Here is a 26265-nt window from a genome sequence, read left to right as displayed (position 1 = left end):
TACAGCCTTAACCTTAGCAGCACAACGTATATCAACCCAAGGTTTCTTAAAGTAAAACACAAATAGTACAAATTACTGATGAAAGTAAAATGCTGAAGGAATTAATTTAATGAATCATTAACAATAACAGTGATATTAACAATAGAACAGATGTTTAAATGTTCATTTCTTCTAGACACGTACAACAGAATTACAGTTTATACTGCAAGGGCATCAAAGCTGTGAGAGGATGCAGCATTGCTCTGCTGCAGTACTGAGGACAGGCATTTATGAGAGCTGTGAAGAAAAAAATCATGTTCTGAAAAATTTGCTACTCTGTACAGAATTTCAACTAGCTTAGTAGGTTCTCAGTGAATATAGATTAGAGAATTCTTTCCAGGAGATGAAAGCAGTGTTGGTATAAGCAATGATTGCTCTTCATTTAATACATTCCCAGTTTTCATTTATATATTTATTTAAAGGCTTTAAAACAATGCTTAGTCAAAGTGCCAAAATCATACAATAACATTTGACAGAAATAAAAGAATAAAAGATGAAAAAGCAGCATTACTGTGGAGCATGTTACATCTATGTAGGGGTGGCATACATGCTGCATTCCCCAACTTCCAAGGTATAGATTATCTGCATTCAGTTTAATGTCAGAGTCCAAAATACTAGCTCTGATAATCTTTAGTGTGACAAGAAAATATTCTCTTTAGCCTATATTTGGCTTTAGTCTATATTTCCCTTTAATAAATGTTGACATTTGTAGCAGGGTACAGTAAGTAGCTACTACTTCATATCTCGGTTGTTGTTAATATAGTATAACTTTAAGTGTACCTTAACACCCAGATCTACTTGGTTGTATTTAGTAATTTATTTTTCATCAGGAAATATGATTTGTTGATACTGACAACTGATTCTGTGTTTGCAGAAATATCCAACTTCAACAGCTACCAAGTGTCCAGGTATCTTACCTTAGATGCAGGGGAGTCAAATACCAAGAAAGTTAGTTAATTACCTGACATTGAACAGAGGTCTGAAAATAATCCCAGTTCGGTCAACAGTTTTAGTATGACAAACCCCTATTTAAGTCCCAGTACAAATCAGATTTTTCTGAATCTAGGTTTTCCAGGGTCATAAGTGAATGGTATCTCCAATCCTGAGATAACGTAGGAGTAAATAATGGGCTGTTTGCCATTTAGAAACAAAACAAAACAAAACCTGATGACAGGTCTCAGCTTGTCCCAAAGAGAAACAGGCAAGATTTCTAAAATAACGCTGAAAATACTAGTAAGAAAAATATTTCTTGCCCAGTAGAGCTGAAGGCATTGCATACTTTTAGTCCTGTCCCAAACAGGTTATGTTGCTGAGTGAATAAGCTTTCTGATTCAACTGGTGGAATTAATTGCTCCTAAGTAGCAAGAATTACTTAGTGATTAATCAACATAGAGAACATTTCAAACACTTTATTCTCCCTTGCTATGATTTTTAATCAATAACTTGAGGTGTCAGAAAACATGAAAGAAACAAACCCCCAAAAATAAACAGCACAAGGCACTAAAAATAGTTTAAATTGTTTTAAGTACAAAAGCTTTCTTGACCACTTACCCAGGCACTGACACATCTGCCGCAAGTGGTGATTTTGAAATCCCCATAGAGATCCTTGATGGCACCAGTTGTAAAGAATCCCTCCACCATCAGCAAAATGCCATATACAAAGAATGCAGCTGCTACACCATATATCACATACTTGAAGATGTCAATCCTGTATAGGAACAGCAAAAATTATTTATCTGCATAAGTATTTAAAGCTGGCTCTGAAATTTCAGGGTAAGGTAATCAGACACACTAACCCTCAACGTTTCTACACTGGAGTCAGCTTCAGTGTTGATACACTATGACAGCTGAAGCTGAGGACAGGAGTGAACTTTGGAAAATAATAGCATTATGTAAGAAAGACTGGGTCATTTAATTTAATTTAATAAAATGTAAAAATGGATCTGTGTAGGTCAGACAGTACAATTTGTCAGAATAACTTAAAAGTCAGTTAATTTTCATTTTATTTTTCCTCTAAATAAAGTGGCAAAGAAAAAAGAAAAGGGAAACAAGAATCTGACACATCTCCCGAGTAACACATTTTAGGTTATAGAAAAGATATTTTGTCACAATCTTGAATAAACCTTTCTACATATACAAGGAGTTCTCAAGCTGCAATTCCAATCTATGCTCTTTTCCTCTACTATTTTTCCACTTATTTTGCAATGGACAAAGTGATTGACACAGAATAATAAAGTCATCAAGACAGATCTCTAACTTCAAACCAGAAACGTGTTATTACAAAGTAATAAGGTCAGATCATCTGGAATTTTCTATAATGGGGCTTTAAAAACATCATTTCACAGATTCAAGACTCAAAAAATGGATGGATGGCTTACAGTCTAACATGCAGAGCACTGAAAGGCTCAATTTGTTAAAAAGATTACCTGGATTATGTGGTTGTCCTCCTGCCCAGCACTGTCTAGAAGCTCACCAGTGGCTTAAGGAGGCTCTGCCTTCTAAATGTTCTCTCACAACCAGGGTTTGTGAAAAGATGTTTGAAAGCACCTCTCTGCTCTTAAGTGTTCTGTCTAAACTTGGAAAAATTCCTAGTAACCATTGCCGTGGATCAGCAGATTTCAATGTTTCCTATTTGGACTTGTCTAAAAAGCTAGGCATGGTAGGCTTCCAGTTTATCAACATGATAAGGCAGGAGTTTTGCAACTGTAGAAAATGGTAATATGAAGGTTTAAGATGTTAGTAAGTTCCAATCATATTGTCCAGGTCAAGATATCAACAATTCATAACAGAGTAGGACAAAAAATAAGCCAGAGACCCATTAGGATCTGCAAATGAATTTTGACATGCACCAAACAATTACTTAAACTGGAAATTTCTCAAGACATAAAAGTTAATATTTTTATTGTTATGAAAATAAGTATTGTATGATAACATATCTTTAGAATCACACTTCTTATCATTACACAAAAGACAACTCTCAATATGTGTTTTATATATAACAAAGTCAAAACCCCATTAAAATATTTTTGAGTCTGGATAGTTTTCAAGAGATTAAAAGTCAGCTTCAAGTTTACAGTTGATGTTTTAGATCAGGGGTCCTCAAACTTTTTAAACAGGGGGCCGGAGCGCAGATGCAGTGGAGGCAGTCATCTGTGGCTGCTTGGTTTCCCCCCCAACCCCCAGCGGGGGGGGGGGGGGGGGGGGGGGGCTGTAAATACCGGGGGCCAGACTGAGGACCCTGGGGGACCGTATCCGGCCTGCGGGCCGTAGTTTGAGGACCCCTGTTTTAGATGTATGACTATGTCTACAACGTCAGTGAAGGTATCTTAAGTTTGCATTAGTCTCATAAAAATGCAATTAAACTTCTGATGTGATTGGGGGTGGACAAAGTATTATAAATGAATGCTTTTGGCACCTTTGTAGCATTTTTTTGTAAGGTGATAACTGAAGGATTCTAGGAATGAAACAGGATATTTTTTCCCTAATATTCCAGTAACAATGCCCTGTCAGCTTTTTTCTACATCACTTTTTCTTTCATACTCAAGTGAAAACTAGTGTAAGTTGACATTTATATGGAATAGATACATAAACTATTCAAAATGGCAAAATAAATTTAACACTACAGACAGTATTAGAAGTTGCAAACATGAGATTTATTTTAATACATATAATTGCTGATTATATTGTAAATATGCTATTTCCCTAATTTTATAGTAATTCAACCAGCATAACACTGTTTTAACAGGAAAATGATGTTTTGAGCCAATTTTGTCATTACTCATGAAACTAAACTTAGAAGAAACAGACAGCAACTTTGTGGCTATTCCATAAGATCTCTTCCAATTCCTATTTTATAGACCTTATGACATTGTGACCTCCCACCACTGCCTTAACTAGATTAAGAGTTTCAGGAAGTCTAGAGACTATTTTAGCCCTTGCAACAACCCTTTAAATCATCTGTGCTGAGCCTCCCACTGAGCTACTTGTATCAAAAAGCCTGCTAAAAGATCTTTGCTTTTCCCTCAGTCTTATCTGCAGCTAAAAGAATAACTTCACTTAAAAATTCCTTTCACAAGGAAAAAATATATATAGCTATACACTGGCCAAATACAGAAGTAAATTTCTTCCTTGTACACTTTCTACAGAGAGAAATAGTAAAACCTCTATTGAAGAGACTCCTTGAGACGAAATAGCCAGACTAACTCCAAGGAGAAAGGACCTTGTATAATTCAAAGAGTAAAGATATAAACGAAAATTGTGAAGCAATTATTTGACTACCTCTTTACAAGTCAGATAAAATAGCATTGGAATATAACTACATCTAGCATGTGCTGTATTTAAAGAAAACATATTACAACAGGTTTATATATATATATATAGTTTTGAAGATAGTGTTGGTATTAAATTATTTCTGCAGCATCTAATTAATTTCACATAAACTTTGATTTCCAATGAATTATAATAACTAATAAAATATAGCCCTTGTAAAATAGAGATTGCTTTTCTTTAAAATAAAATTTGATTCTTTGTGGATGAACTCAGGGATATTAATTGTCATCTGTGTTTCAGCAAAGCCTCAAAAGTTGCAGACAGAGCATGAGAGCAACCAAGGAGGTAGAGGGGAATGGCAGAAAGGGTGATGAACTTGAGCCAACGGGCAAGATAGGTAATGACAAAGAAAAAGAAGAAGCAGGGTTTACATTTGTGTAGGCTGGAATGGGAGGGAAGAGGTAGGTAAGGAGCAAAGGAAGGAGAGTTAAAATTGTAAAGATAAATTCTATACTTCTGACGGGATCGGAAAGACACAAATTATGTGAAGACTACAGCTACACTAAATGAGAAGAACAAAAAGATCTTGAATAGCTATTCACTAAATACAGAGGTCCTATTAATATTATATAATGATATAATTAAAGTAATGAAACATTTCTATTAAAAAGCAGTTAATGAAGATTGCAAAGATAAACCTGATTTTAACAAATTTGCATTGATCATGTAATCTTTACATATTAACCTAGGTTGCTGGGTAGAATAAGATGAATGAATATCTAAACATGAACTAATTGTGAAAAACATCTTTAATTTAGAAAAAGCCTTTTTTTATATATATAGAATAATCTAAAACATGCTTTGCATACTGTTTTAATCTTTTGGATGCTCCATGGGTTCCAGATTTGCTTTTCTTCACAACACTATGTTCAGAAATGTGAAAAATTCAAACATCACTGTTTTCACTTTGTGATTTAAATCAAGTTCTTTTTCTGCTGCTGGGTCATTAATTATGCTATATGAAGTGGACTTCCTGATTCATTAATCTGAATCTAGATTCTATCCAACAAGATTAATATTAAAATAGATCTAGAGAAAACACTTTCTTCTTCTGACAGAAGTCCTTGATGGAAGCAATCAATGCTAGCATCTCAATGAACAGGTTGTAACTGAGTACTGAGTAGACTATCCCAGCAGAGGCAAGCCAAAGGTGAGTGAAAACATTCTCAGTGAATCAGATCAATGTTGCACATTTCCTACTGTGTTTTTTCATGTTTTGGCAAAATCAATGGTTAAAAAATAAAATAAATCAGCAAGCAATAAGATTAATTATTAAATTATCATCTCTATGTGTAGCAGGTTTTTGCAAAAAGTGTGTTGCAACAAAATAGTTATTTTTTTGTTGAGACTCCTTCCATCAACTGAGTTCATAATTGATACATCCTGTTTTGAAAGCTGCCCCACCATATTAAACAGATTTCCTACCACTACAGATAATCCAAGAAGAACTATTAACATTGACGCTTTATATTTTACTGTGTCGTAAAAGGAATGCAAATTATAGGAAACCTGAAGCATTTACACTATTCAGTCTAATCATAGTACACTTTCTACCCTCAATGCTGAAGGCTGGTACTCAGTTAATGGACACTAATATATATATATATATTTTATCATAATTACTTAATATTGCTTTGGAACAATGTACATACTAGCTAGGGATATATTTTTTTGAAATTCGGTTAGTATAGAAATGCATTGCTAACATTTATTTGCAATTAACAGCAACAAAAAACCCCACATTATTTTGCCCTGTGAAACATGATTCCCATGCTGTCCAGAAAACCTTTTTGTTAAAATAATGTATGTGTACACTTCAAGTGATAAAAAGCTTAATATTACAGAGGTTTTGGTTGGCCTAGCCCACCATAGTACTAGATATTACTGTGGAACTAGTTTTCCAGTATTTATAATTCTGCCTCACATTTCTCTTCCTGAATTTATAACATAACTTTTCCAATATAGATGATGACATTCAGATACTACAGGTGCTGAATTGCACATAATTGCCATCAAACTGTACATATACTCTCTGAATGCAAGTAGATTCAGGCAATTATACCTATTTCTAAGCTAAAAGAAAGACAATAAGGAAAATAAAATACCAAAGCTATCAAAGTACTAATTAAAAATTCCCTTTTTTTTATAGCTGGCATAGAGAATTTAGAAAGATGAGAAATGCATGTAAAAATTACCATTCGGGTAGGTCAGTTTTGCTGGTTTTGAGGGTCTGGGGTTGTTTTCAGTTTATTTATTGTTTTCAATCACAAGGAACTTTAAATAGTTGATGTTCACATCTAGAGTGCACAATGATCTCTGTTACTCTGGAAAACAGAAATGTTAACCTTCATGCTGATCCTCTTGCCCCCTGAGGGACTGATCCTAAGAGTTGTTAAGAGATGAGATAGCAGCCTGCCCCCTCAAGCTATCTCAAGCTTGTAGAAAGAGTTTTGCAAATGTGTTTTTTGGAGACAGAAAAGATATAAGGGGATGATTGCAAGCAAGAAGGTTTGTTTAGAGTATGCAGAAGCCATGCCCCATGGAAGATTTTAAAAGAGGTGCTCAGGCTCTCCTGCAAACCAGCTGGGAACAATTTCTTAGTATAAGTTCATGACATTACCCACTTAAACATTTTGAGCAATGAAGATATTTGGTACCATGAAACACAGAGGAATTGTTAGCAAAGAGAGAAGACAAGCAAAGGCAGACTTCAGAAAGAAGACACAGCCAGGAGGGAGAAAGAAAGATTTATTAATAATCATGTACTACCTGCAAAGGAAGACCAAAAAACTCCAGGTAACAAAATAAATCAGGTCAAAAACCCTGAAATATCCTCACTGTAGAGAAGGGGAAAATGAAACCAGTATGAAAATGTCAGCATAGGTCCATGAGGGATTTTTCCAAGATTAGATTAATACAGAGTCTAAACTTCTAAATTTCAGGTGGAAAGAAAACAAAATCAGAGTACAGAATACTCAAAGTTTGCTAGGAAATGGTGAACGGAGAAAGGATTGACAGTTAACAAAGGATAGGAGCAACAAAGGCCTAAAAGTGTTTTTTACTGAAGTAAAAATAGAACATAATAAAAAGAAAATAGGAACTTCTGATTCAATATTTCTGGGAGAAACTTTTTATGTAACCAAACAAATCTTTTGCTCTAAACTAAAACCAGACTGTTAGGATTATATAAAGAGATCATCGTGATTATTACACTATAAAATGCAAGTTACACTCACGTTCTGCAAGGATCAGATTTTGTTGTTTTACTCTGAACAGAAGCTAATGTGACATAAGATCCCACTCATTTTAACAGATTTATTTGTGGCATTCAACCCTTTTACAGGTATGCAGAATATAATCCTAATCATCATCCTTTAAAAGTTTGATGGTTGCTTCCTTCCTAGGAACAGGACAGTTGAGCCGAGCATGGCTCATGGAGCACCTCTAAAAGCAGTAGAGAACCCACAAGCTGATGGAAGAGTGGCAATAGCAGCACAAACCACATCTCTGCCCTATGAATTTCATAACTTTTTTTGGAATAGGAAAGGATCCATCATAAGAATTTAAATAATCATGTTATGTTTGAGTCCAAACCACAAAATTCTGACTATGACATATGGACGAGGCTGCTTCTCAAAATTGTTTCTGATAATCCAGGCTTGTTCTGTCTGCTCACCTCTAGCAAACCTACTTTCTTTAAAAATGTTTCTAAGATGCTAAATGTGGAAGAAATCTGGAGCCCTCTTTCCCTGAAGAAGACCAAAAAAAGACTGGAATTAGTGCACAGTAACATGCAGACTTTTGGCAGAATCACATGATGGTGTTGTGCACTAAGCATACTGAATTCCCAGGCAACTTTCCATAGCAATAAAGCGTGAAAAGATGTGGCAAAAACATATAACAGGATTTGTGAGTATTTTGTTATTACAAATGTAAACTTGGAGTCTTGTACGCTACATACTGATAGTGTAAGACTGACAACGTAATACTAAAACTCCAGATAAGCATTGGTAATAGTTATTTTTATCCTTTTCACATCTCCTGTGGAAAGGCCAGTTATCTTAGTTTTGCATGGCACATGAAGCAAGATTTAGCAATAAGTGTATTACATAGGAATATATGCTTTCCATTTTATATGTTCATAAATTAAAATAAGACTAGAAGGAAATAAAGGCATTTAAAAGAGGAAAAAAGTATTTTCTATGAAGATGAACCACTGGCTGAAAAGGTCTATTGCAAATGCTTTGTCACAGGCACACAGTGATAGTAGCCAATCCAAAATTCCAAACAACCAAGAGAGATAGCTGCTTAACACAGTATTAAATAATACAGATGTTTGCCTAAAAGTAGTGGACTCTATTTTCACAGACAAAGACCAAAAAATTCTTTATGTAATATCATTCTGCTTTTATTCACACGCGCTGCTATGAATTTCCTTATTCAATTATTTCATAAAATGAGGACCACATTTTTGCAGGTACCTCCCAAATCCTAAATTTTACTTACATAGATTCTTACTGGTTTTTGCTTTTAACAGGATACAGAACACTAAGCTACATAGTGCAGCTGAGTAGGTAGTAAATGTAACTTTTCAGCACTGTATAATCTTGCAAAAGTCATATTCTCAACTGCTGGCATGTTTTGTCAGACCTGATGCATCTACTGAATGATACCAGATCTAAAATGTTTTGCCCTTAATCTTTATTATGCTATATTTGTCCAGTGTTGCTTTTTACGTGTGACTGAACCATTCCAGTGAAATAGAAACTGTTCTCCTTAAGTAAACTGTGTTGGTTTTTTTAATGAAAAATGCATCTTTCGATGACATTGTGCTTTCTCCTATAGTTCCTGTCAAAGACAGATGGGCCAAAGTTAGGCCTTCTTTGCAAAGATAACTTCATTCTTCTACACATAGTCAGAATCCAGGCACAAGAACTCAGTGAGAACTCTCATTAGCCTACTTAGAATTCTTTTTACCACTGAGTTCAGTGAACAAACCTTTAACTTTACAGCAGTAGGGATTATGGGTACATCCCCATTAGTGTTTTGGCTCAGTAATTGTTTGGTTTTGTTTGCTGGGTTTTTTTGAGCAAATCCTGCAGCTGTCCCTACTTATTGAGGTATGGTTTGCATCATGTTTGTCAGAGTGCACAACCTGGACTCGCTTTCCAATTCAGCTAAATCCTAAGTATGCTCCAGGAGTGCTCCTGCTGTGCTACAGCCACTAATGGATGTTCATTGTATCAGGCAAGACTGAGTCCAGACTAAGTCCCTGAAATAAATACTGTATGAACAGAATGTTATTAGCACCAAGTATTTGGGTCTATGAAACTGTTTCTATCGTGCTAACTAACAATGCTTTCTAATGTATATGTAGCCATATGACTCCTTTGCTTAATTCTGGACTACATCTTCAGAACTTACATCACAAAAAAACTAAGAGGGAAGGTTCTCTGTAGATTTCAAAAGAGGGTTAGAATAAGGCAGTTGTCAGCCCATCATTGTCCATTTTTCGTAGTGCAAGATTATGCGCCTGTGCTGCATACAGTAGGCACACAGTACTACATAAAAAGCTAGGATTTCTAAAATACTTAGGTAAAATGAGATTAATAGAAAACAATATTCTGTCACAGAAGCAACTATAATTCACATGTATCAATCTAGTAATATTCAGGTATTTTAAAGATAGTTTCCAAGCATTGCATTTGCAAAATAATTTGTAATTAAACATTTTTGCTGATATTTATAACATTTTTCAGATACATCACTTTTTCACAGGTATTTTAGAGGTATCAAATTGATCTAATGCAACAATAAAACCTATTAACTAAAAGCAAACATCTAACAGGCATACTTATAAAATAATTAATTTTTATATAAAACTATCATTTTATAAGAACCTTTTAATGCTAATTTTACACATACGAATCTAAAAACTTTAGATCATACTCCCCAGGCAACAGATTTGTTATATAAAGGAAAAGTAAACTATTGTTTAAATAACTACTTGGATATTATTACATAATCAGGCATGTGGAAACAATCCTTAACAAAAAGCAGTATACACCTCCAAAAAGGCAGTACACATCTCAAACAAATGATTCTACAAGCCTGGCTTCAACCACAGGCAGTCTGGTTTGGTACATGCAACCTGTGTACATCTCCACTTCTTTCCTGTTTCTTCCTGTTTTGCTGGCTTAGACAGCGGAATTGGTACGCAGATGAATCTCCTCCTGATAGAACCAGTAGGATCATTCTCCAGGGCTCTTTGGGATGGTTGTTGTGACATATGACATAGCCCTGCATAGGTTAGCCAATCGCTTGTCCTGATAGAGCCTTACATGTTTTGCTTCCTATGATACAAATTATGTTTTAAACACTATTTAAGTTTAAACTTAAAGAATGCCAGGCTTTTGTAACAGAACAAACATGCAGAGGGAAGACTGGATTAGTACCAGTGTGTACTAAGCTGACGACTAAAACAGAACCATCACATGGTCTAATTCAAATATTTATAAATATAGCATTTCATACCACCTAGCTTTTACTACAGGTCTCATTGTATTACCTTTCACAGTGTTCCATAATATTAGTGTAATAATATTAATGATAACAATAATATTTTTAGTGGTACCAATATTTAACTTGTGACAGCTGAAAAACTAACAAAACCAAAGAACAGGACATCAGAATAACATCTATTTATCTACCTCTCAAAGGACTGGTTTCAAACACTAAGAGTGGCATATAAAAGCTTCTATGCATTCTCTTTTGTTTTTCCTCAAAAGGAAGCTGTTACACACATATACATATATTACTACATGATATCCCTTTAATAAACAACATCTATACACTGACTAACAGGAAGGTTATCAGCAAGCATCAAACTTGGACACAACAGCATTTGAAACACAGGCGTTCACATTTTGAGAAGAAGGAAACTTTTAGCTGTAAGAAGGTGGCTCCCGTAGAGTGTGACAATTCCAACAGAGAAGATAGTGACAACAGACTTACAGATTGTAACTTAGTTTACTATTTGGTTTCACACCTTTAAAAGGAAGTGAATTTACAATGACTTGAATTAGCTCTGACTGTAGTAGGATAATGTTGTTAATGTTTCTGTCAGAAAGATTTCTTCATTTTCCACTCTAAGACCGTGATTCCCTTGTTTTGTGGTCTATATATCACAAACAGGTGACAGATGGCACTAACTGGCCTTGCATACTAAAGAGAAAGAACCACGAAAAGAAGCTGTTGGGAAATACACGAAACACCTTGTGCTGCTGATTTCCTAAAGAACATCTTCTGGAATTTGTTCCAAACACCAGAAAAATACAAAAATCCAGCTCATACACTACATGTTTGACAATCATACACCTATTTCTGCTGACTATGAAATCTTGCCAAAATCAATGATTAAGTAAGCAAACCTAGTCCTACACAGTACTTTGCAGATACAGTGTTCACTGCAGTTTACTAAGTTATTTGAAGAATGGCTGAATACCATATCTGTCTCAAGCAGATTACTCAGTTTCAGTGAAGCCTACAGAGCTGTTAAACTGATAAAGCAGGCAACATAAACCTTTCACCTCTTACAGATAAAATATCATAAAGACAGTTTTCAGGATAATTTAAACCACCATACTTATTGTCTTAGGATCCCTTTGAATCACAAGGAACTCAAAAAACCATTCTACATCCACTGAAGGAATCAACATCCCAAACAACAGCTTATAACTTCTGTACATTAAATCCTGAAAAAAGGCATTCCTTCACTTGGGGAGGGGGTAGGGAAAAAAAAAAGCAGCTACTGTTACAGCAGTGATAATGTCAATAGTAAAGAAGTCTGGGACTATGGAGAATGAAGTTTCACAAAAGTGATTCAGAAAACAATATAATTAGTGGTTAGTCCCAATGGAAAGATTTCAAATTTCAAATGTTTTTTATAAACATCTAATTTATTAAAGGTTTATGGATTTAGAAATAACTGTGTAAAGACAGGAGTCTACCTCATTCAGCTTTGTGATTTTTGAAGATGTGTTCTCTTCATAAGGAATACCTGTCTGTACAGTATGTGTTCTCATAATTTGAATATGTTTGATTTATTTTAGTTTTAAAGAGTTTAGTTTTACCTACATCACCCTGAAGAAATTCAAGTCAGGCTGTAATCCAGTACTTTGAGAAAAAATATTTTTTAAAAAAAAAAATAATTGTTATTTTTTAGAAACTATTGTTTTTACCAGCCTATTACAGGCCAAATTTGGTTTTGTATTTTCCCCCTCAAAAAAAGCAAGCAAAACAGCATTCTGTACTGTAAACCTGTGCTATAAAAGTACCATCTCTGCCGCACCTCGCATGTCTCCAGGATGTCTCCAATACCTCAGAATTATTGACCATGATCATTCCATATTTTAACTAGGAAAGAAAATCATAACTTTGAGAAAACTGATTTAACTGCTTGGCATTTAAGGAATTTTGAAACCAGATGCAAAACTTGCTCTTTATTTTTACAATTATAAATATTTACTAATTATTACTATTTCCAAAGCAGTTATGAACTGCAGCTGCTATATATTATTTGAACTTAGATAAAGGGAGCTGGCATCATGGACCATGTCCACTTTGCAGAGCAGGCACTCAGACTGCCTCTTCTATTCCATGGGGCTGCTGCTCTTGGCTTTTAGCCCTCCAAGGGGACTTCAAGGCATATTGCAGATTCTTAATTAATTCATCTCTCCCCAAACACTGGGGCACCACGTGGGATGAAGGCTCTCCATGGGACAGCCGGGTCCCATCCCAGCTCCCCAGACAGGGAACAGGGCAGCCAAAGGCAGCCAGGGCAGTCTGAGCCTCATGGCCAGGTGAGTCCAGGGTGAGGATCTGAGTCCCCCAGGCTGGCTGAAATGGGGTCCTGGGCCATAGAGACCATGGGCAGGCTGAGAGGAGGCAAGGCAGGAACATTTAGGGCCATTGATTCCCTCAGGTACATTGATATGGACGTTTCTGAATGGCTTTGTTGGATTTAGGGACTTTGGCTTTTATTTTAGGTACATAAAGAGTGTTTCAGCTCTTGTTTATGCCCTACTTTCCCCACAGGCATCTTCTGCTTCTTTTAAATTGCAATGAGTAACTGTAATGACAAAGATAAAAGATATAGAGTGGCTTGTGAGTTGTGTTATTTGAATTCAGAACACACACAGTTGTGGGTACAGTTAAAAAACCCTTATCTCTTTACCACCCACATAAGCAGCTCTCAGATAGGGATTGATTTTTGTTTTGAATGACGTTTGAAATCTACTGTGCTAATAAAAATATAGACAGAAACCATAAGCATGATTAAACAGAATCTAACACACTTCACTCCACTGCAGCACCTGCTTAGCACATTTATCACAGTTCAGACTCCAGGTTAGCCGGAGACACTTCACAGCGCTAGAAGCATTAAGAGCTAAAATGTCTTAAATAACCTTAAAAAGGTATAATTTAGTAGGGCACACTGCTAGACTTTTTTTAATTCTTATTATTTCTAATCAGAACAATAAACTAGGTTTTATTTCAATATATATAGTTTTAAGAATGTAGGCACTGCACTGTTTGTTTCTACTTACGTATTTTTTTCTTTCTGCTTTTTGGCCTTTCAAAGCAATATAATTGCTATAGGGCTTTTGTGCTGCCAACTGTTAATCAATAGTTCTGACATAATATCATGCATTACTTCTCCTGACAAATTATTTTAAAAAGTAGGGTAATATCTATTTAAGCAGGTAGAAAATTAATGTGTGCAAATTTCTTTGAGAATCACACAGTTTATCCAGTTAAAAACAATGAGTCCTCCACTTTTAGTCAAAATATTTGCCTCTCCACCTTTTAAGACATAAATTTAGAGACATCTTTCACAACTGAATAAACCAAAATTCCAATACCAGCAGGTCTAGCAAGGGAAGAATAGGGTTTAGTATACCTTTAAGTAAATAAAAAAACCAAACAAATAAAAAGCTACTAGCTAAGCCAAAAAATTAAATGCCAAGAAAAAAAATAATAATCACCTTTACAGTTCCTTAATAATTTCCACTGAATTATATGTATTTGAACTACATCTTCTGACTGATATTTTCACTTAAGTATTTGACAGAGGGAAGCTGGAAAACTTGCTATGATGAGAAAGCATTGATTTGTGGCTGTTCTGCACTAATGGCTTCCTAGGGACTAATAAAATAAGTTACAACCTAATAAAATGACTGATCTTTCATTCAGGATAACAATGAACCTTAGCTGCCAAGTCAAGTCAGACCCATTATTCTAAATGACAAGCCAAAAAGGCAAAGCAGAAGTCACATACTTCCCATCAACCCAATATATTGTTATACAAGAAAATCTAAATTCCTCAGTCCTAAGAAGAAATTTTAATATATACATAGCTGTGGCATACCTACTGGTACATTCTCCCTTCAGGCTACTAATTCCACAAACAATACAGCTAACATCCAACAGAGAAGCTTTTGAACAAATGATGATAATATAGCACTACGCAAGTTAAGAGATTTAAGGTTCTGTGTCTTGGTATTGTGAAAACAGTGGTACCAAGTCAGATCAAATATATATCTTGTCCATTTTCCTATCGCAAACTATAAATATAAAAAAAGTAAGAGCAGGCAATTCAACATGATAAACTCCCCAATGCTATTCTAGCCTCTGGGACTTCCTGAGCTAGATAAGTTTGCATGCCATCAGAAACCAACTGGCTTTGTTTTCCAAAATTATCCAGTCTTCCCTTGAACCCATATAAACTTTTGACATCCACAATATGCAACTAGCTTCACAGGTCTGCTACACAGCAACTGAAGAACCATCACTTGTTCCTTCTGAACCTGGAGCCCACTAGTTTCCTCTGATATCTCAAACTTCCTGTACTGGAAATGAAAGATAATCTAACCTTGCAGCCCTTATTCATAACACTGAATTTACAGACCTCTAGCCCAACAGCTATTAAGCACTCTCTTTCTAGATTGAAGAGTCCTACTATACTCAATTTTTAACCATTCAGCCTCTGTTCTGTAACTCTAATAATCTCTTTTTGCCTTCTTTAGGCATCAATATTGTACACAGCATTAACGACATGGGTGAAAAATGGATTTATACAATGGCATAAGTATGTTCTCTGTTTCACTATGATTTTCCCAGTAATTCCTGGTACTTGGTTTGCTTTTTTGATCACTGCTAAGCACTGAGCTGCCATTATCATGGAACTATCAATGATAAGAGGTCAATCTTTTGGTGGATGATCAAATCACTTATCAAAAAAGCATTAATAAAAGAAAAGGTTTAAAAATTTGAGGATAGGATTCTTCAGCTTTAGTTACAATCATTAGCAGCCAGATAACAATTTGGATTACAAATATCTAAGAAAATCACGTTTTAAAGACATCATTTTAAAGAGATTAGAAAATATGTTATTTAATTTCAGGTTACAGGAAATTACTTTGTTAAATGTAATTAATTTACCAAAGGGAAGGAAATGCTCAACAAAACAAAGGCCTTCCAGAAATAGGTTTTCAGGAGCAGCAAAGTATGAAACCTTCAAAACAGATGAATTCTAGGAAAACCAGAGGCAACAGGGTTTTGACATTTCGAGTCTCAGGGTTCTGCAAAACTCTTCAGTTACTTCTTTATTGCATTTATTCCCAGAACTAATCTGATACTAGTTACACACTTGTGCCATGTCTATTTAGAGCATTTTCAGCAAAGAATCTCACAGGAAAAAAAGGATAAAGCCTTCCATGTATGAAAGAGATTTATCATTATTATATGAAGTAACCTTTAGTAATAAATTATAACTATGGGATATTAAATAGTATTACAAATTGCTTGTAAATAGTAGAAATATCACCTCTGTCAAAATTTCATCTGCTGAGCCTATCAAAGTCACTCTTCCTATGATTCCCATTACAACACATTTTCTTGAGTCAAATTTATATCCCCTGTGGAATTTTTCAGCAGTTTGAAAAGGAAACAATTAAAAAACCCCTAACTTACATGGTAAAGACATCAATAACATCTCCTGCAGCTCTTGTCATCTCGAAGTAGGTTTGCAGAATGTTGACAGTTCCTGAAAGTGCTTCATGTCCACAACCACAGAACAGCGCGACTCCAGCATACAGCAGGATGGTAGCAATCAAAGATGCATAGGGGATACCACCCAGGCATTTGATGCAACACTCGAAGCACCCTACATGAAATAAAGTTGTGTTTTAATATATCAACAAAGTAAAATGTAAGCTTTTTCTTTTGAGAAATACTTTTGAAAATTGAAGACTGCAGTCCAAAGAGAGATTAGGTCAAGTATGACAACCCATAATGTCAGAAAATCTGGAAAAGGACACAGATTAATTCAACTTCTGAGTTTCCTCAGTTGCTACTTGACCTATTAAATGTAGACATGACATCTAATTAACATGAAACATTAAACAATTTCTTGTACAGCGTCATTTTTTTACTCAGAGTAGGTTACAATATCAATCCTAGGTTATACCTATAGTCACAATTCCTGTTGCTCGCCTATCAGATTAATGAGGAGGATCCTCAATAACAGGAAAACCACCAAAAAAGGATATCCAGTTCAATTTCTTCCATCACCACAGGTTTATTTCATTTTTTCATCTTTACAGTGCTGACAACAGAATTGCTTCTGCCCACAGCACCAATTCTTTGTGCACCATTTGAAAACCTCACAATAATAAATTAAGATATCCACTAAAAAAGCACAGAATTAGAAACAATTATAGAAGTTGAATTTTCTCTCAATGTATTTTACCCTGTCCAATGTTTCTTAAGTGAGGCCAATTGCTTTTGAGTTATACAAGGCCAATCTTTTGTCCAGCCTTCAGAGTGTCTAAACCAATGCCTTGTTCCCCAAAAAAAAACCTTTCCCCAGCAAGGGTGCTCAAATTTCTGGGACTACCATGCATAGTTTGTCAAGCAGTTTCATGAATGGAGCATCTCTGACTCTCCCAAATCTCACCACTCCCATGGTGAGGCACTCCCATGCCCTTCTGGAAGGGCAGAGAAGGCAGAAACTACTGGCTGAGGGAAGGAAAAGATGCATCGACTCAGTAGCCAGAAGTTTTATTTTTCCTAAGCATTACCAGTTTATGACAAAAAGGATTTGGATAGAAAAAAAGTGTGGCCTATAAATTTTAAATGCTTATACAGACAATACCGAATTAAAAATTACTTATAAGATATTCATCAGCTGTGAGTCAATATATTTTAACATGCTCCAAAAGCTTTAGGCTAAGCTAAATCACAGCAATACCAGAGATGTATTTAAAAAAACAAACAAAAAAAACCAAACAACAACACAAAAACCCAAACAAATCAAAAAGGCACAAAAATACCATTCTCTAAAGAAAGTACATCTTTTTTTCTTGAAGTCCATGTAGCCTCTACACAATTTTGTATTTTGTCCTTTAAGTTAGTAAGTTCTCATTTTCTTTAACCTCAATAGCCAAAGTACTAATTTCCTCTCTGGCTGTTCAAACATCCATTTTCTGCTTTTAATGAACAAATATCGATCTGTCATACATATATATATATATATATATATATATACATTGAGCAGCTATTTATACACAAGACTCTCTGAAGATAACAGTTTAAGCCATTTTCAAATATATACACATTCTAGTTAAATAGAAACCTCTATTGATATTTTGTAAATACAAGTACTACAAAAGAGTATTTAAACTGCTTGATAATTTCTGTGAGAAAAACATAATTGAATATACTAAACCTGTACAAGACAGACTTCAAAAATCAGGGTCCCAACTAAGTATGCTAGCTGTATAAAACAGAAAGAAAGATACAGCTTGAGACTACTTTTAAGGACAAATTACTGTATCACAGCCAACTGTAAAATACCAAATGCAAAATGTACAAATCCATATACTTTGCTGCCAAAGTCTTACTAAATAACCTGTTTACAAGCCACCCAACTCCAGCAGCCATCACACACCTACATGGATGCAACACCTTTCCCTCTTCTAATACTTTGGTAAGAGCATTTTATGGTTTTTCCCTCTCTAAGCCTATGTGACACTGGTTGAAGGATATGTGACACTGGTTGAAGGATATATCCTCCTTGCAGTTCGCATCATCCGATTATACTGACAGTAGGTAGTTTTCCTATTCAGCAGCACTGGGCTTTAAATGTCCAGTGATCACTTTGTGTCTTTCTTCAGTCATTTGTTAGAATCCAGGGGTTTACACCCAGGAAGTCTGTGGGCTTTCCATCAGGGGGAGGTCTTTGGAACAGACTAGGAAAATATATAAATGTGTAACATCTTGGAGTAATTTGGAGTAACTAATTCTGCATGCAGATAAATACAGGAAATCTCTCATAATTCCTTCAGTCCTGTTTTCCAAGACTACCCCTAACAATAACTGTAGTTAATTCCTCAATGTTTAAAAGCCTACACAAATACTAGAAAAGGTTTCTTCACTGGAAAATTTGCTGTCTAAAAGGCATAAAAATAAGAAATATACATTGAAAATATTCCCATTGAACAAGGACTGCAGGGACATACATAGTTGCATGACATCAGTTTATCACAAAATGCCCACTTGTCATTTTCAGAACAAGGTAACAGCAGAAAAAGCCTCAGGAAACTAGTAATGCTGTACACCTGTCAACATTATATGAAAAAGTTAAAAGGGGGGGGGGGGGGGGGGGAAGATAACAGTAGAGTGATAATGGGAGTGATGTATCAGAGCCTGAAAAATCAAAGATGAAAAAATAAAGTAGACCTAAGTATTTACAGGGACATATGAACTGTAGGGAGAGTATTTCTTAATATTGCAGTAGCTTGGGGCCTGGAGGTAGAAGAGAGATTGTGTTAAGATTTCTTTATCACCTTCTGAGACAGGTAAAGTGGCAGAGAGAAAGTTAAAGAAATGACAATTCAGAACAAAAATAGCTAATAGTCTGAAGCAGAATGAATTTCATTAAGGACACACTTGCATATTACTGTTGTATTTAATAGTGTGAGCATTTTTATCTGGAAGGAGCTGGCTGTGCACTACCTCCTAAAGCTGCTGTACCTCACCCACTAGGTCCAGTGAGAGTTGAGCACACAATCAGATGTCACACACTACACCAAAATTCAGGGTCAGCAATATTACTTTAGCTTTATTATAGTGAAACAGTGTAATAACGTAAAACAGGATAAGGTAAAAACAGTATAATACCATAAAGTGATAAGAGATGTAATAAGGTGCAATCCAATGGAAAATTTCATCAGAAACATTTTTTTCCCCAATAGTTTTAAAATTTGAAAAGTAACTGAAACAGATTTATAGTTTGTAAAGAAAAAGTTCTATTCCTCTCTCACCTTAGAACTGTTCATGTTAATAAGCCATTGATGGAAGCTTTTAATAGCAGTATATTTTACCAATTCAAAACCTTTTCACTCATACAAAAATTATTGGAAAAAATTCCTCCAACCATAAGAAATTTACAAATAATCAGGTATTTTCAAGGCCTTGTTCATTTATTCAACTCTTCCATAGGCCTAGTACCTTTCTCACTGCTTTCTTCATGAGTAGCTCTAGAGTTTTCAGTGCTGTCAAATCAACTCAAAACTAAAGAAAATCAGTGAACTGGGACTAAGATTTTAAAATGGATATCACACATTGTTCATACTCCACAGAAGGTAAATGTGCTGTAGGTAACACTTGCTCAAGTTCTTTTCTTTCAGCTCTTCCGTATGTGAAAATAGCTGTTTAATAACAGAACAATATAAATGCTATTTTAACTTGCACAATGATATTAAACTACCGGTACAGAACGTGACTCAGCTGTGCAATGTGTGTATACATCTCTGTGAGACAAGCAGTCATTCACAACTCTGAACACCATCTTCATAAGGCAGTTAAAACATACAGCCCCAGAAATAATTGCTAGGAAAGATAAAAAAGATTGTATGTTCCTTTGATGTTTGTTTTCATCTGCAAATACAGGTTTCAGTAACTTTCAAACAGTTCACTCTGAACAATAAGCCTTCACAATAACCTTGGTGTAATATAATTCAGCATTTTCTGGTTTTATTTTGCTTATGTTTACTGATATTTTTTCTCAGATAAAAATCTAGATCTCCTGGGACTATGTATTTTTAAATAAACCATAGGAGGTAATACAAAACACTATTCTTTGTAGCTTTCAACATGAAGAACTGTAAGTTCTTTTTTTATTATTATTATATTTTATTATAAATCATTCCACAGAGAAAATGTGATAATGAAATACATAGAAGATGACGAGACAATTAATTTTATTTTACATAGGTACAATATAACTCCAAATACTGGCTATATTCAGCTATCAAAATAGTGCACCATTAATGTTGCATTACATAGATCCACTTTCCAGTCAGCAAAGACCTCATAGACAACTACCTCTGCCCTTCCTAGTACAATTATTACTGTCTCTATCAGAAATACTCTTGACATAGGTATATAAACTTCTGCTTTAAAAAGCTCATGAAGTGTTCTTTATACAGCTAAATCTGTGCATACCTCTTCTATGCTGCTTTTTGTGTGCAAGTTTTCTAACAAATCTCCAATTGCACCAGCAAAACATAGGATGACCTCGTCTGTTTATATGATCTCTTCTCTACACTAAGAAGGCAAAAGATTTAGATCAGGAGCAAAAGCAGGAATTGTCCTTGTCATTTACATGCTGGTTATGCACACAAATTGCACTGCAACAATCATTTCTTTGTTGGTGTGTTAGTGATATGCAAACTCTTACATCTCAGTGCAGATCAGGACATATATAAATGACAAATAAAACACACAATCCATTTCTGGCCAGTGCATTAATTTATTTAATTTTTTAGAATTTTTTTTAAGAGAGATTCAGAACCTATATCTCTTGCCACATTAAGCCGTTGAAGTTTAAACAATGATATCATAACCAGCTTCAGAATGCAATTATGGTAATATCTTTTACACAAACTTTTAAGAAAACCCATCCACCCCAGATTTCTATGGAAAAATTAAAATGGCGAAAATAAATATTAAAAAGAAATATATTAAAAATAATAAACCGAGAGAATACAGAAAGATTTTCTGGTTTTGCTTTTTTCCTCCTTTGCAATGAATTTTAAGCTAGAACATCTAGGATGATTAATCACATAACTACATCTTCAATGCATTACTGATTAATCACAGATAATTACATCTCCAATAGGAACAAGTACCTCTGAAGATCATATAACATTTTAATGATATTTTTGCTTAACTTATTTTTCTTTAAGATTTTTCTATCTAATATTAGGAGGCAGGACAGCAGACCCTAAGCAAAATGTAAGAGAACTAAACTTGAAATGGAAAACAAAATAAGAAAATCTTCTGTGTCTTCTATGCCTCTCTAGGCATGCATTTTTTCATTTCTAAATTTGTACCACTTGTCACACAGCTTTCACGGCCAATCGATTCAAATACAGTTTCACAGACCATCATGAAACGTGCAGATTTAGTTCTGAATTTGATTAAGCTATCCTTAACCTCATGAAGTCAAGCTACCGTTATGTAATATTTTAATTGATAAATACATCCATCAAAACAGATAGTACTGAACAAAGAGCAGTAATTTTACTTAGATCTAGTACCAACAAAGTCCCAAATTTTTCAACATGCGGCATGACTTCCTGATCTGAAACTGTTCTCCAAGGCATCATAGCAGAGCAACAGGCAAAATCCAGCTCCCTTGATATTGTCCCAAGTACAGAAGACAAATAAAACATTTGAGATGTAGTTTAACAAATAAGGGTAAAGCAACGTTTGGAAATTAACCAGCAAAGATCATCCTTGTACTGTAATCTGAAAAAACTGTTCAAGAGGTGCCACATACACATCCCACATGATTGCCCTCTAACTGTGTGCTAGGATCATTCCCTCTACACTCCCACCCTCCACCATTTTACAAGATCTTCTGGAATTTAGAGGAAAACTTTACCACCTTGCTATATGAACCAGTAACAACTAAATTACCTTTCTTAATCTTGTTCAGGAGTGAGCTTCTAATTTAAATTAGCTTTCCCTGAGAATGTTTACCATTACAGAATTACCTAGCAAGCAACAAAATTTACCACAAAATGAATTCTGAAATACTAGCTGTTAAGACTACAGTGGAAAAAGAAAGAGATAACAGTATTTTATTAAACTGTTATAAGCAACATGATGTGTAGAAGAGTAGAATAATGCCCACAGAAAATCTCAAAAGGATATTCAGGGAAAAGGACAACTAATTGCAAGAAAATACAAAACAAATATGCAGGTATTATCATAACACCTTAAATTCTGTATCATTACTGGATCTACTTTGGCTTGTTATCTTCTTAGTGAGATTGGATGTCAGCTAATACTAAAATCAAAATGTTATTCTTTAGGCCTTTACAGTCATTCTGCAATTAATAATTGCATCAGCTGCTGCACTCAACATGGGACCAAGGCTAAGAGGAATTATAGAAAGACTTTTGCTTATTTACATGCAGAATTTCGCAAACTAAATTGAAATACCTAAGATTATGCGTTCTCACAACTACTATAATTTATGTTTGCTAGCAAGAATCCCACTGGCCAAAACGACTTTAACCAGGGAGGATACAGTTTGGTTATGCTGGATCTTGAAGGTAGCTCTCACAAACCTATCCCTTCATCAGATGTCTGCCTTTATATTATTTTGCATTAAAAAAAAATGTCGCATAAATCATCTTTGTGCACTGGTTTTGATAACTTTGTTACCCAAGTGAGATATGATGGATCAACATTTCAGCAGCCTGCAACCAGAAGTCCCCCTCTGTAGAAATACAACTCATCCAACAATAAAGAAGCAAAAGATTTCCCTTTGCAACACCCATCCCGACTGACTATGCTCTCATTCTCTAACTTATAGAAAGTTTCAGTTATTGAAAGAACATGGTTTCAGTTATTTGGATGGTGTTGAGATTATCTCACCATGGATGTGGAAAGCCACCACATACATAGGCCCCACACACAAGCCAACAATAATAACAATAATATAGCAGCATAAAAATCCACAATTTTCTGTCATGTTTATTACTGTTTTGTCTTCAGGTTATACAGAAGTTATAGCAACATAAAAAGTTGTAAAATCTTTAAAAGATGTTTCAAAATAATAAAAAAAAGAATATAAAAATAACATAAGTACAATAAAGTGGTCTGAAAATGGAGCTTTAAGGGACTGCACAAACTGAATGTGTAAGTGAGGAATCCTTTAGTAAGAAAAGACGCAATTTTATTGCCACCTTTAAGAACTGATGACTTCGTATGTGGCTAAATGCTGTAAAAGGTGAAACTGAAGCAATAAAGGTGAAATATTTGGTCCTTCAGTATAATTTTAATTCCAGAAAATATTTTTAATCTTGTCTGCAGTCATTAAAGCAAAAGAAATACAGTGTTCAAAAGGTAAGCAACCTAGCTTAGTTCAGTTCTATCTAGCGCTTTTTTCTTAGTAGGCTCACAGAAATAAAATTGAAATAATCAACTGCTTATTTACTCTAACTTGTATGAATATAAGATCGTTCTGCACATGTACTAGGAAAGTACAGACTTACAAATACATTGTTGTAAAAAGCTGTTTTCCTAAACTAATTTAACTCAATTATTTGAGAAATTTTAGAAATATTTTTATTCTTATTAATAGAACATTTTTAGAAATAAGAACAGCTTAGGTCACTAGTCCAATGTGATTTCACGTGTCTCATGGAATTCAACTCTTTCTTTTTCTTTTTTTTTCTTTTTTTTTTTTTTTTTTAAGTTGGCAAAACCTCCTGGCAGCTGCACCAATATTTGTTAAAATAGAAAATTGCATAGTAAAGTATTTTTTTTCAATGGGAAAACTACTATGACCTTCAAAGACCCACTTTACAAACTGATTTACAAATACCTTTTTTTATTCTTAGTGAATATATAAATTGTAATGTTCTTTCTATTCATGATTATTTTCATTCAAAGTATGGGGTTCTGTAGATTACACAGCACTAATAAAATAGAGTACATGACACAAAATCCTTTCCATCCTTACTCTCGTGTTGACATTCTCTTGTTCTGATTAACAGATAACAATAACAATTGAACATGAACAAGGGCAACAGAACTCGTGAATTTTGTTCACTGCTTAAAATTAGCTATAATTTCATGCAGAACTGTCCCTTGCTTTTATTAAGTACCCAAAATTCCAGTTCAAACTGTAATATTTAAAAATCTGCATTCACTAGAGAAAAAACTTAATTCAGCCAGATCACTAACAACCCATCATAGTACCTTCTGTATCAGAAATATAATTTAGATTTGCATTTTCATCATATGCATTAAACACATTTCTTCAGTTATATTCAAGGCAATTAAATCTCAAATTGATTGCTTAAATGGGTTCCAGATAATTCCATTTTAATGCACAGTGGTAGTATTATGAAATACAGTACCTATAGAGAAGAAATGTTATTTCAAGAAGACTGCAATAGAGTAACTGAGCTATTCAAACAACTATATTTAACAAATCCGCCTTGCAGAGAGATCTATAATTTCTGTGTTAGCATCACCTAGGATAATAAACTTTCAAAGCCAAATCAAAGATGTATTTTATATCTGAACTAAAGTATATTAAAAGTAATTTTTCAACTAATTTTAAAGACACATCTAACTTAAATAAATATGCTTTTAATTCTCATCAAAGCAGATACCATGGCAACTTAACAGCAAGTAAGAGGAGGTCCTCTCTTTCTCTTAGATTAGGAGTCTCATGTATGTACTTACTTATCCCACAAGATACCAAACATGCTTCTGTTTTGTTCCATCCTTCTTAATTGCACTGAAATCTGGAGAAAAACAAAAAGGTCTACTCACAGCCTCTTTTCCTGTGTAACTGAAACACAGCTGGATGTAGATAAATATACATATATTTATATATATACACACACTTCTATTATCATGCCCAATATGGATCAGAATTAAATAAAAAACATATCTGTTGAATATAACTATAAAAGTAAATCTGAATTAACCAGCACATACGATAATTTCATCCCATATTTCATTGGTCATACTTCAGCAATAATCAGTGACAGGAGTACAAAAAATTCATCTTCTGTCATACTGGGCTGTACTCTTTTATCCACAATCAAACAGCTTGTTGACTTCCTCTGTTGCACCAGAGTATTCTGCCAAAGCATTTGTTGTACTTGGATAACTTTCTAATAGATGATGAGAACTGCTAGATATCATACATTAATACAAGAGCACGGAGAAGCAATCCACCTGATTAGTACCTTTTGGCAGGACGCAGATCTAAGCTGCTGTGACAACAGAGAATCAGTGGCTTGGCAGTAAAGTCTCATCATGAGCCACGATCAAAGGTCTACATTTCACATAGTGAAGGTACATTCCAAGCTTTGGCAGTGGCTGCACAACATCCCAAAGAGCTACTTTGCATCTCTTTCCTACTCCATAACTCTCAACAACACAGGGAAGCTGTCTTGGATCGACCGCTTGCCAATCAGACAGGAAACTATCTTTTTCATTACTTTCTTCTTCTTCTTCTTTGATGGACAGGTAAATGATCATCCTGCCTGCTGCATGGTTCCTCTAAGGTATCAGTGCCACCTTTCCCAGCCCTGCCAATTATAATTCTAACAAAGAACTAATTTAAGCAAAAACCCCTGGCTGCACATCTCACAGCTTGTCAAATAAATTGGCTCAGTTACTATTTAGGTACCTACACAAGGCTCCATTTAGGAAGGTATTGAGCATGTGCTTGACTGCAAACATGTGGCTTGTCTCATCAACTTAAAATCAAATTAACACTGTAACTTCAAAAAA

The 26265-nt window shown here is 34.8% G+C and overlaps 1 protein-coding gene across 2 annotated transcripts in view; it reads right to left on the bottom strand.

Annotated features, from left to right (window-relative positions):
* GPM6A (glycoprotein M6A) overlaps positions 1 to 26265 on the bottom strand; it is a 139592-nt gene that overhangs the window by 29218 nt on the left and 84109 nt on the right. For both annotated transcript variants that reach the window (XM_027789707.2, XM_005239522.4), the window contains exons 2-3: positions 16402 to 16594; positions 1591 to 1747 (exon numbers count right to left, since the gene is read on the bottom strand). In XM_027789707.2, the coding sequence (XP_027645508.1) occupies positions 1591 to 1747; positions 16402 to 16442 (198 nt within the window). In that variant the 5' untranslated portion in view covers positions 16443 to 16594. The remainder of the gene's footprint in view (positions 1 to 1590; positions 1748 to 16401; positions 16595 to 26265) is intronic.

Source organism: Falco peregrinus, chromosome 2 (assembly GCF_023634155.1).
Source record: "Falco peregrinus isolate bFalPer1 chromosome 2, bFalPer1.pri, whole genome shotgun sequence".
NCBI classification, from domain to species: Eukaryota; Metazoa; Chordata; class Aves; order Falconiformes; family Falconidae; genus Falco; species Falco peregrinus.
This window is presented reverse-complemented; position numbering and strand designations above follow the sequence as displayed.